At 36.2% G+C, this 12,541-nt stretch overlaps 1 protein-coding gene across 2 annotated transcripts; it reads right to left on the reverse strand.

Moving 5' to 3' along the window:
- Positions 1–2,876: 2,876 nt before the first annotated feature.
- Positions 2,877–11,383, reverse strand: LOC306885939 (MAP3K12-binding inhibitory protein 1-like). 2 transcript variants are annotated; one of them, XM_079442765.1, is made up of 10 exons: positions 11,219–11,383; positions 10,855–10,971; positions 9,194–9,397; positions 8,244–8,340; positions 7,890–7,955; positions 7,238–7,390; positions 7,038–7,135; positions 3,487–3,557; positions 3,324–3,362; positions 2,878–3,216 (listed from the first exon to the last, which is right to left on the reverse strand). In XM_079442765.1, exons 1-10 carry the CDS (start codon positions 11,369–11,371, stop codon positions 3,162–3,164), a joined length of 1,053 nt encoding a protein of 350 aa, XP_079298891.1. In that variant the 5' UTR covers positions 11,372–11,383; the 3' UTR covers positions 2,878–3,161. The 2 variants fall into 2 exon arrangements, with proteins under 2 accessions (XP_079298892.1, XP_079298891.1); XM_079442766.1 differs by lacking the exon at positions 3,487–3,557 and having other exon boundaries at positions 2,877–3,216.
- Between the last annotated feature and the right edge of the window lie 1,158 nt (positions 11,384–12,541).

Consider the following 12,541-nt stretch of genomic DNA (forward strand, 5'->3'; position numbering starts at 1 on the left):
GAAGCGTGCGGGCTCAGACCAGCAGGGTTAACTTCAGAACTCCCCTGCAGAGCTCCTCTCTCTGTGATAATAGTTGCTCGGGTAATGAAGAGCAGCCTGCTAGCCAACAGGTGGTCCTTTTTAAAGAGCCTAGCCACTGCACTCAGGACGGGGGAAAAAAAAACTGCCATGCTAAAATGTGTCAGAATCTAATGTTCCGCAGAATGAAAAACCTGTTTTCTTCCTTTTGTTCAGCGCTAGAGATTCAGCCTTGTTCGTCATTGTTCCCTGCACAAACGAGCAACAGTCTTTTTTGACACAGAGCCATGGGGGGAAGAAAGACTGAAGCTGACTAGTCACAGGAGAGAGGTGGGGGGGGGAAGCTTTCTTTCCTTCTTTTTGGAGGGTTGAAGCCCATTAAGAGTTTGGGAGTTATGAATGGTTATGAGTCCATGTCTCTCCCTCGCACAATGTAGGAGAGCCAAAGAAAAAGAGAAAAACTTAACTGGCTTTTCTTGAGACTTGCAAAAAGTCTTAATCACATACAGGCAGAACAGAAGAGATAGTAAAAGGTAGCGAAAGAGCGAGAAAGCATGTGACAGAGAGAAACCAGTAAACGAATCGAGACAGAAGTACCTTTTGCTACAGACAGAATGGCTGGGTGAAGTGGAGTGGATGGGGGTGGGGAAAGGAGTTAATCCTCCGGGGGCCTCAAAACGTCCCCCTCTACCCTTATAAAATCATGAGAATATAGCCGCTGACTGCTCTACAGGCTTCTTTTGCTGCATTTTTGGTATGCTTCTACTTAAATAAAAAAATAATTTTGTTTGCCATTTATGGTGGTTGAGGAGCAATGCATTGATTCTCCATTCTCCACCACTAAAATGTAAAGGATTACTCAAGTCTCATATATTTAGGAAAAAAAGAAAAGAAATGAGGAACCAATTTGTAGAATAAATCTACAAAGGACAGAGACTGACAGTCGCTTATGTAGAGTATTCTTCACCTGCCTACGTTCTCAGCTTAATGACCACAGGGACAAACGGACACTGCTGAGCTATACTTCAGAACAAAAGCCTTAATTCACTTTTATAATCCATTTGTTATTGTCAGGCCAATTTGTTCTCTTAAGCTACATAAGGGTCCAAGCCTGAGACAAAAGCTGAGGGGTAACAATGGCCAACTCCCCCCGTTTGCTTTGTTACTGTTCAAGTACACACCTCCCAGGGTGCATTGCGGGCCTTTTTCGGGCTCAGAAAGCTGGAGTAAAAATTAAAGAGGTCTGGTAGAACACCTGGAGGAGTCGGCTTTTGCTTCCCACTTCAATGTTACAACAGATCGCAGCCCTCACACAGAGAATTCCAACAAGTCCCGTGTTTTGACAAGCCTTCACTCAGGCAGTTTTAATTACCTGTCATGATGGAGTTGTTGGGATTGTGAATGTGGGTCTGAGCTGAGAGGAACAGGAACCCAAGGTACAGCTTGTGCAATAAAAGTACAGCAAGATCCAAACATGCCTTTTGTATGTGCGAATGTCCTGTTTTTCCATATACAAGATTTTTCGATGTGTAGTTTAAACAAGTTTTCTGTCCAGTCTAAAGTCTTAAAAGCATAGTTCACACAATGAAAATTCACTCACAATTTAATGTACTCACCCTCATGTTGTTCCTAACCTGCATGACTTTCTTGCAGAAAAAAGTTGACCACTGACTTCCATTGCTTCTCAAAAGTCTGTCAGATTTGGAGCAACATGAAGGTGAGTAAATTCATTTTGAGGTGAACAATTCCATGAATTTTCTATTATCAAAAGCTTCAAGAAAGAAAGAAAAATATATATAAATAAATAAATGTACATAACACTGCATTGACTTTAAACATAAATTGGTTATTTCAATTTCCAACTTTACAAAAATATAATGGACACTTTTAAATTCTTATATAGAATTCATTAATACGATGATCTTGCATTTAGTGAGAGGGTAGAGATAAATGCTGTGATTCACAGCAGCGACTTCTGTCTGCTCACGCTGCCTGCCGTTTGCAATCACATTCACATATTCTTTAAGCAGTCACCTCTACCCTCAATCACATGTAATAATCATAGATTGGTTTTAACATGTTAACATATTCATGGGCCCCTTGCTGACATGGCTGCTTAAGAATTATTCTTGAAATATTTCTTGCACATTTAAAACAGACAGCAAATTTCCATAATTTTTCCAGAAAATAAATATATTTTATCATAATTTTAATATCTGTAACAGTTCTTCATTTCAGTATTATTTGAAGAGTTCATTTGCAAAGAAATGTCAAAAAACATGTTTTATCATTGTGCGTTCCATTTAATCTAAATCAAACTGCAATTGGGTTATTTTCATGAAGTACAAATAACTAAAAAAAATACAGCTAACAAAAAAACAAACAAAAAAAATGATTTTTGAAAAAAAAAGCTGTTTTTGCAAATTAACTTAATTTTTTCATTATTTAAAAAAAAAATGAAGTTTGGCATTAGTTCTACAAAAATCAAGAACAATAAAATTGTTGCAAAATTGTTACCATATATGCATGCCGTCAATCCTTTTATAAAAATCTTCCAAACGGTTAGTACTTTCTACCCTTTTTTTAAAATGAACTATATAACATGGGAGCTAATTCCTCACAACTCCTCAAGGAACTACCTTGCAGACCATTTATATTCCAATTTAAGTTTGATAATAAGAGTTCAACGTGATATTTTCTATTTAATGAAAAGATGTTGAGTATTTTGAGCCTCCAAATTCATTGTACACAAGCAAACACATTACACGTTCAGAGGATATACTGTATTTTCTGAAAATTACTGGACTGTATGAATAAGGTGGGAAAAGGAATGTAAAAAAAAAAAAAAAACAGCATATTAATTTGGATGCATGAATTTATTATTATTTATTATTTACATAAGTGATGTACATAGTAAACATACATGACAAAAGAAAACGTACATTTTACAGATATTTATATATTCAGCGGCACACAAAACCCAAATCTACTCTGAAATCCATGTTCATCACATTTCTGTACACGACCAAAACAGAAGATCTAACTCATAATGAGAAGGCATAAAAAACGTTGAATGCAAGAGTCCACGTGTCAGAATGAAAACTCCCCTGCGTCTGTGGGTTGGAACTCGCTGGATTTCTTCATCAAGGCAGCTTTGACGGCACTGATCTTCCCATCCAGCTCAGCGAGACTGTAGCGCTGTGAAAACAAGGAAGTTTTCATCAGCTAATACGCTCTCATTGAACAGAAGGACCTTCATATTTTTCCCTTCATGAATACACAAATGCATCAATAATGGAACTTACCTGCGACACTGAAGCTTTAGGTCGTTTGTGCGAGTAATTCTGAGGTAAAAAGAAATAAAAGCATGAATTTATTGCCGATTTATATGAACAATGCACATCAGTCGTCATTCGATGAAATGGCAAAGCATTTATCTCCATATCAGACTAAACAAAAGTCTCTTACATGGCTGTTTTGTTTTCACAAAATGGGCATGACGTAATGGCAGCCAAAACAATAAATTGAACCAAGGACAACTGTAAGTGGACAGAAACGGCACATGATTAGAGTATGAAACAGAGACAGAGCTGTCCTTCAGCATCACTCAATCACTGCCAACAGAGCCGAACCGCCATAGACTTGCACTGATTAACAGTATTAAGTGGGGCCATCGGGATTCTTTCTGTCACCCAGTGGCCCTTTCATTTATTCTGTCCATCTCTTTTTATCTATTACCCATAATTTGTCTTCATTTTAATCACTTTTCAGTGTGCATATGGACCCACTTGGCAGATGCATGATATCTGCTCACCCTGGTCAGCAGAGTTCAATTAATTCATTCGACTTACTGAAAGCTGCGCCACAAACTAAGAAGATCAGCATATTTGACGGCACTTAATGTCCCACTTTACAGGCAATACACACACACACACACACACACACGCACACGCACACACACACACTGTTAAGGACATGGAAATCAGCTAGCTTTCAGCCCAGCACTGAACTAAGCGAAGCTGGTGTGAGGAGGCGTAGAAACGGTTCAAGAGCACTTACTCAGCTAACTTTGATGGGCTACAATCTGACAGGGATAACAAATTCTGAAGTGAGGGAAAAAAATATCACTCATATCAGCTTTTAATGGTTTTGAAGAACTCTCCGGCCGACTGTCATGAGCGCAGGAGGAAACACATAAGTGAGAAATCTTCAGCGTAACAAGGACGTGTACGGTACAGTGTAAAAACAAACAGAGAAGCCAGTGGTCAAACTCAGTCTAACACCATAAAGAGGTCATTTTTAGCGTTTAATCGTTTCCCTTGGCATAGACTTAAATTACCTTTCAAAAGTTCAAATGTCTTAAAGTCGCTTATGCTCATCAAGGCAGCATTTAATTGATTAATACTGTTGTGAAATACGCACTACAACCAAAGGTGCACCAACTGAGTGAATACAATATTTCATTTTTAATAAATTTACAGACATTTCTAAAATTTAGTTTCACTTTGTCATTATGTGGTACGGAGTGTAGATTAATGAGAAAAAAAAATAATTTAAACAATTGTAGTATCAGGCTGCAACATAAAACTGAAAAAAGTGAAGGGGGTCTGAATACATTGTATATATAAATATATATACAGTGCTGTTCAAAAGTTTGAGATCAGTAAGATAAAATTTTAAATAAAAGTTTCTTATGCTCAAGGCTGCATTTATTTGATAAAAAAAATACAGGAAAAAAAAAATTTTTTGTGAGATATTGCAATTTAAAATAACAGTTTTCTATTTTAATTTATATAAAAATGTCATTTATTCCTGTGATGCAAAGCTGAATTTTCAGCATCATTACTCCAGTCTTCAGTGTCACATGATCCTTTAGAAATCATTCTGATATGCTGATTTTCTTAGAAACATCTCATCATTAATGCTGAAAACAGTTTATATTGTTAATGATACCTTGATAAACAGAAAGTTAAAAGAACAGAATTTAATTGAAAGAAGTCTTTACTGTCACTTTTGATCAACTTAATGTTCTCGCTGAATAAAAGTATTAATTTTTTCTTTCAAAAAAAAGAAAAAAAAAAGGAAAAACTCTTTTGAATGGTACTGTATAGTGCACCACCCTCTCTTTGATCCTGTGCCTTTAAGAAATGATCCTTTGCATGAGACATGAGCAACAGTGCTTGTCTTAAGCAAGACTTTTTGCAAAGCCTGTATTACACTGTGACAGATACATAAAACAATCTGCACTCAAATTTGCCACATAAATGGTTAAGGTCAGGGTGAAATCATCATGCTTCAAAATAAATGAGGGCAAATTCTCTTTAAAAAATGAGCAACAATTATATATGGCCCAGAAATCAGGATATATCAAGATTGGCATCTATTTTTCCAGTTCTTTATATATCCTGACATTTTTTAATGATATGTATCTTTGCGTTCGCTTCTTCAGACACATTTTCAAGTTCTTTTCTTAAAGGGGTCATATGATGCGATTTCAAGTTTTCCTTTCTCTTTGGAGTGTTACAAGCTGTTTGTGCATAGATAAGATCCCTGAAGTTGCAAAGACTAAAGTCTCAAAACAAAAGAGATATTCTTTATAAAACTTAAGACTTGTCCACGCCCCCCTAAAACGGCTCATTAAAACACGCTCCCACATGTCTACGTCACGATGTGGGGAGATTTGCATAACACCGCCCAAATGTATACGCAATGAAAGAAGGCGGAACTATTATTCTCGCTGTAGTATTGTTGCTGCCGCCGGCGCCATGTTGTGGATACACTTGTTGTGAAAGCGAAACTACTTTGTTTGGGCTTCTAGAAATCAGTGGTTAAGTTGTATTGACAACACTGTTCCAGAACAGTACATGCAAATTCTCGAGTGTGTGGGGCACAATTTATGAAAGACTATTTCCTGAACCTGGCAGGAGAGTAGCCTACAATACTGGCTTGCACAACGGCTGTTTGTATAAAGTGGGGCAATTCCAACTTTATAAGGACAGTCTGGCGTTTCTGACTCACAGCCTGTAAGTACGTTTCTGCTACTGACTATTCAAATGCGCGTTTTGAGCAGTGTAGAGTAGTGCTTGTTGTTTGTTGTTTCTCCAATCACAAATGCAGACATGGTAATGTTGAAAAGACAGTATAAGTCATTATAATCTGTAATTATGTCCCCACTGGATGCAACAAATGCTTCGTTTGTAATGGGTTTTATTGTTTTAGTCTCATTGGCGTTAGGAAACGCCATCACAATACGGTGAGGGGCGTAACATTTACGTCACATGCTTAAGGTATTCGGCCAATCACAACGCACTGGATAGCTGGCCAATCAGAGCACGCCTCGCTCCTCAGAACGATGAGCTTTGTAAAAATCGACACGTTTCAGAAAGGTGGGGCATAGAGGAGCAACAATAATGTGTTTTTTGAACTTTAAACCACATAAACACATTGCATTACATCAAATACACAAAATATTGTTATTTTAGCAACGTCATATGACCCCTTTAATGCCAGTTAAGTGCAACTGTCAAGCTGTGCAATTAAGTTTTATTGAATTTAATTCATTTTTACTAATATCACAAAACGCCGATATAAATTTGAATGAATATCACTTTGTAAGACACTGTTTTAGTCTTCAGATTAATTCTTAAGACAAAAAAGTACAAACTGTCATTTTAAAGCAGAATAGCAACGGCCTCAAAAAGAGCTCCAGTGGCATGTCTATGTTCTTTTTAACCACTTTTCTCTACTATTTTTAGAATACATAAACACGATGTTAGAAGACTGAATACATTTATTAATGTTGTGATTCATTTGAAAAAGAAGAAGAAAAAAACAACTCCCTATCAAAATCCCTCAATGTGTGGTTCTCAGTGTTCATAAGATACTGTGGATGTTCAAAGAGCGTGGAACTTGTGGAATGACACTGCTAAGATGAACAAACTAATTCAATATCTGATCATCCACTCCTCCAACAAACAAGGACACAACACATTCTCTCTCGCTCTTTTCCTACCACTTACCGTGGAGTGGAAGTACTCTGGGGAAAGACCCTCAAGCTCCAGAATTCGATCTTCAAGTTTCTTTAGCCGCAGATAAACGCTTTGAGGAACTGGACCTGCTACAGTACAGATACAGTAACAGTAGAATATTCATCTGTCAGCATACATGTGAAACATTAGGACATTTAACTTCGTAATGCTCTTCTATTGATCTCACATACCTGGTGGAAGTTTAAGGTGAGATTCCATGTTCTGGAGCCTCTCCTCCACAGCAGGATTTCCACAGTCTCTGTTGATGGATTCCTGCTGCTGGTCTGCCAGCTCAGCGTGTGTCCCTCTGGTTTGAGGTCCATATGCATTTATAACATGCGTCACTGCAATAGCAAACAAACACCGATTAATGCTCCACAAATCAACCGATCATCCTGTTATTATTAGCCTAGAATGTGAGGGCAAGTACATTAATCACTACTCACACAGTGTATACATGTATATATTAAAATATATAGTTATATTTCTGTATTTACTATCATTTCATATTACAAAATTTCTGTTAACAATGTGCATTACTCCTGTCTTTAGTGTCACATGATCTGTCAGAAATCATCCTAATATGATGATACATTCTTTTAGGATTCTTTGATGAATAGAAAGTTCAACAAAACATGGAGAAATGTAAAAACAAGTAAAATAAAAATACCTCTAACACTGAAGATAAACCTCTCTCATGCTATTTGTTTGTTGTTTTTCTACATTTTTGCTGTCACACCATAGGACACAATCCAATTTTTTTGTCAACTACCCATATATATATATATATATTTGAACATCAGATTTGAGGTTCCATACAACAAGATTGAACAAGAGCCTAACCTTTGACATGACTCTTGAAACCAGGATATGGTGTAAATACTGCATCAGTTCTTGCACAGCTGTCCTCTATACACCACATAGGAAAAAAGTTATTGTTAATTTGCAGATTAATTGATTAATCACTGCCTTACACATATGCAATAGTAAACATCCTGCAAATGTCCGAAGCAAATGACCTGATTTGATAGAAATAAAGAGCTTTTAACACCTGGTTGTATTTGAAAGATTTAGTTTGTAAATGATGGGTATATTTTGACCTCACACCTGTGGAAATCAGCACTCTTACAAACATTGGCAATTGTAGAGTAAACCATCTGACCACCCCCCATGCCACCAGTGCCCTCCCATTCTCACCCTGATTGCAGTCGATCACGTTGCAAAACTCCCTCACATTGTTTTCATTGATCTCCAGCTGTTTGCGCTCTATAAATGCAGATATCCTTCGTTCAACCTGAGAAAATGAGCAAGAGAGAGAGAGAGCAATGAGAGTCGGACTGATGAGCTATTGAAGAAAAGAAAAAAATCAATCAACTGTCTTCTTTTTTGCTGTTTAGTTATAATGAGGAACACTAGGCTGCATGACTAACAAGTGACCGCAGTGGACACAATTATTCCAAAAATCAAAATATTTCTCACACGCAACCATTTCAGATAGTTGTGATTTGCTTGGGCCTTTTATTACAGTGACTGTAAATAAATAAGCAATAAAAATGAGGGCCTCCTTGTCCTTCGCCCACATGCAATTTCAGCATGTAATGAACATCCACTTCATAACGTTGCAAGGACCAGGACCTCTCTCAGGACTCTCAAAGCGGGTGGCTATTTGTTTCTCTCTGAAGGAAAGCAGTGGTGAAGGAGCCTTCCATTCATTCTCAACTATCTGTCCATAGACAGCAATTCACACTCTTTATGACTGACCAACTGAGGCAGATTACATGCAAATAATAAATAGCCACTGGCAAACATTCAACTTTAATTGCATTTGTGAAAAGAGATGGCTTGAATACTTGCAAAAAGGGAATATTTGGTCCAACAATAATTATTGGTACATACAAATAAAACCAATAATAGCCTAACTGTTCAACTAAATAGGACAACACATATAATATATAAATATATAATGGAATTCCTTTGTCACTGGCAGCATAAAAACATGACATGGGTGATGAAAGTTGTGTCATTATGCTCACTCCTCTTTGTGGTTAAAGGTTAAAAAAAATTATAAAATATATATATTATATTTTATAAACATATATAAAATATTTCTACATTTTGTGTAGTTGTATGCTTGAGAGATGTTTAACCTCAGATTTAGCAGCCTTTATCTGCACATTATCATTGATTTGAGTCTTGTTACGATCCTCATGGACAATGCTGTGGTCAGAAGTAGGATGCTCTGCGTCAACCACCATCTGCTCAGATGTATCTGCTGTTTCTTTCCTGTCACTGCTGCCTGGGTTGGAGTGGTCTTCAAACTCAACCATTTGCTTCAGATTTTCAGAGACTAACTGAAAGAATCAAAAAATTTATTATAAAGTGATAACAGATAGTTCCACTGATAGTTCAGTTCCAATGTGTATCTATAATGACAAATTATGGCTTAGGCAAACAAATATGTGACCATGTACCACAAAACCAGTCATAATGGTAAAATTAGTGAAATTGAGATTTACACATTATCTGAAACTTGAATAAATAAGATTTCCATTGATGTATGGTTTGATAAGATAAGACAATATTTGGCCGAGATGCAACTATTTGAAAATCTGGAATCTGAGGGTGCACAAAAACAAAAATTGAGAAAATCACCTTTAAGGTTGTTCAAATTAAGTTCTTAGCAATGCATATTACTAATCAAAAATTAAGTTCAGATATATTTACGCTAGGAAATTTACAAAATATCTTCATGGAAGATAATCTTTACTTACTATAGGATATCCTAATGATTTTTGCTACTTAAGATTTGATGGTCTTATGGTTTTATGGTCCAGGGTCACAAATGGGATAATGTACAGTCAGCTGATCATCATCTCAAAATAAATCCTAACAGGGTAACCAGAACTCTGTACTGAAAGAGAAAGATATTGTTTTGCTGCATCAGGGTTTATTTTGCAATAATTAATTCACATATTCCGTCTTATAGGCCTTATTCAGGACAGTGGTCGATTTGCCCACTGTCCTGTTCATGTCATTTTCACTGTGTGCTGTACATAAAATGAGTGTTACCTGTGTAAAAAAATAAAAAATAAAATTCCCAATGCACACAAACTTCCCAGATTACTGATAGACCTGATAGAACAGTGTTTACTTCCTTTCTATTTATATATATTTTTAAATGTTTCTTTATTTGTGAAACATAAATAATACTGTAATAGGATTACAGAATCAAGTAGTTTTCATCTAAAATATAAATTTTTCACATTTATCATTTTCAAATTATTTCAAATTTCTTAAATATTAATTAGAATAAATAAAAATAATATTGTCTTTATATCAAAAAACAAAAACAAACAAATTGACAAAAAAACAAATAAAAAAAAAACAATATCGGTCGACAACTAATTCAGGACCATTTTTTTTCACCAATTCAAGCAAAGCTGTGAGAAGTAGATGTACTGTAAATAGCTGATTGATGACAACAGTACAACCATTGTCTATCTATTGTAGATAGATAGATAGATAGATAGATAGATAGATAGATGAGGTGTCTATTTTGGGTAAGGTCCATAACACATCTAAGCAGCAAAAAAAAAAAAACAATTAAATAATAAAATTAAATTAAAGTAAATGAAAATGTGAAATAATAATAATATTAATAATGTAAGTACAATAAATAAAATAAATAAATGGCAATAAAACAATGATTAAAAACACTAGCCTATTAGCCTATTCAGTTCAGCAGTCATTATAGAGAATAGGATGCTGTAATGAATCACTCAGAATCAAGTATTCTATCATTGTTTACCTGTAGTTTGGAGATGTGCTGTTGTAAACAGACATACACCTGAGATGGCTGAAGTTCAGAGATGGTCACATTGTTGACATTGGCACTGATGCTCAACACTTTATCACACACTTTTAACTGGAAAACAAGAGAAAATGTTTTATTGTTGTTGCTTCTAAATCGTCAGTTTGCTTTTGATTAGCATCTCTACTGAAAAGCTCAGAACACAAATCAGGACATGGGTGATCTTGTTACTTTGGTAACAAGTCTACAGGTTTTATAATACTCAAATGATCCACTACAATAACTGTAATGTGCTCTTAAGAGATACGATCCCGGTTTTCCCAACCCTGTTTTAAAGCACGTGCATCTTATTTACACTAACCTTTGCGCCAAACTCCGCGAGGGACTGGATAATAGAGCCAATGCAGTCTCTGAATACATCCCGGTGTGCTCCATGATGTGAAACCTGGCTGCTGCGCTGCTCCTGTTTACTTCCAGCACACGCACCGCGTCTGTCTCCGTCCGCCGCCATCATACTTCCGCTCCTGACGGCAGCGCTGATTGCTGATTGGACTACGCGCTCCTGTATAACATGACCTCACTTCCTTTAGGATCGTGGTTCCAAAATTTGCGAAATCAAAACAAAGGCAATTTTACTTGAATTTTAAAAGTTAACATGTATTATTATGTTCACGTTCTGTTGTGTTTTTATTATTCCACATTAGCCAATGCATCTATGTTGTAAAAAGAAAAAATAATAAAATATAATAATAAAATGCACCTTGCTTTTTAGACATGGTACCAAGGTAATACAATGGTAGTCCCATCACATTTTTTTAAAACCTTTAAGTACTGTATTAATGTCTATACTTTATTTCCCTTTTTATGCATATACTGTAGTAGGCTATGGAGTTATAATAATGATAGACCTATGACACTTTATTTTAATATAACCTTGTTAAATGTTTCATGTACTTATAGTGATAACACTCATTTATGCATGATTAATCGACTACCCTAAACCAAGTGCATGTTGTTATTTTACTCAATACACTTTAAAATAAAGTAGGCTATAAACAACATTTTATAACCCTTTCTGTGTCAAATATAATATAACATTCTGTAACATAAGGTAAAATGACCAGTGTTAATGTATTTGTTTAGACTGCAGTCGTCTGGTTATCATTCATGGTATAGGCCTACCTACCTTTTCTATAGTGGTCAGTGTAGTCAAGGTCATAAGAACGTCACTCTTCTTGTTAATCACTTCCCCTGTCAATCAAAGCAGTGTCAACTCAGTTGAGCTTGTATACTGTGGCCGAAAATGTGACTTTTAAGACAAATTGAAGGGTTTTGACATCGTTTCAGTATCCATCATATTCAACGTCAGACACTTTAGGGGATATTTATCAGATTGTGCTCCCCACTCAAAGTTTTTCTTCCAGGGAGCGTTTTGAAAGGCAGGCTGCCCGTTTATAGCAATACTGACTGTCTAACAATAGTGTAAGGGCAATAGGGATGGGAAGCGGCTCACAATGGTGCTCTTTTCTGTCCCGAGAAAGTGTGGGAAAATCTCCCTCGTCTATTCATACATTTTTTCTTCTTTTTTTCCATACAATGAGGAGACTGGTGAACGCAACAACTGAGAAAAAGAACAATTACCATCAATGACAAAGCACAAGTGCTCGGTGCTGAACCCTGTAAT

This window comes from Barbus barbus (assembly GCF_936440315.1).
Source record: "Barbus barbus genome assembly, chromosome: 20".
NCBI classification, from domain to species: domain Eukaryota; kingdom Metazoa; phylum Chordata; class Actinopteri; order Cypriniformes; family Cyprinidae; genus Barbus; species Barbus barbus.

Coding starts and splice junctions, on each gene's coding strand:
- LOC306885939 (XM_079442765.1), bottom strand. CDS start 11,371: ATGATGGCGGCGGACGGAGACAGACGCGGTGCGTGTGCTGGAAGTAAA. Junction 7,391..7,889: donor TTTCAAGAGTCATGTCAAAG/GTTAGGCTCTTG, acceptor TTGCTATTGCAG/TGACGCATGTTATAAATGCA. Junction 3,558..7,037: donor CAGAGTACTTCCACTCCACG/GTAAGTGGTAGG, acceptor GTCCACTTACAG/TTGTCCTTGGTTCAATTTAT.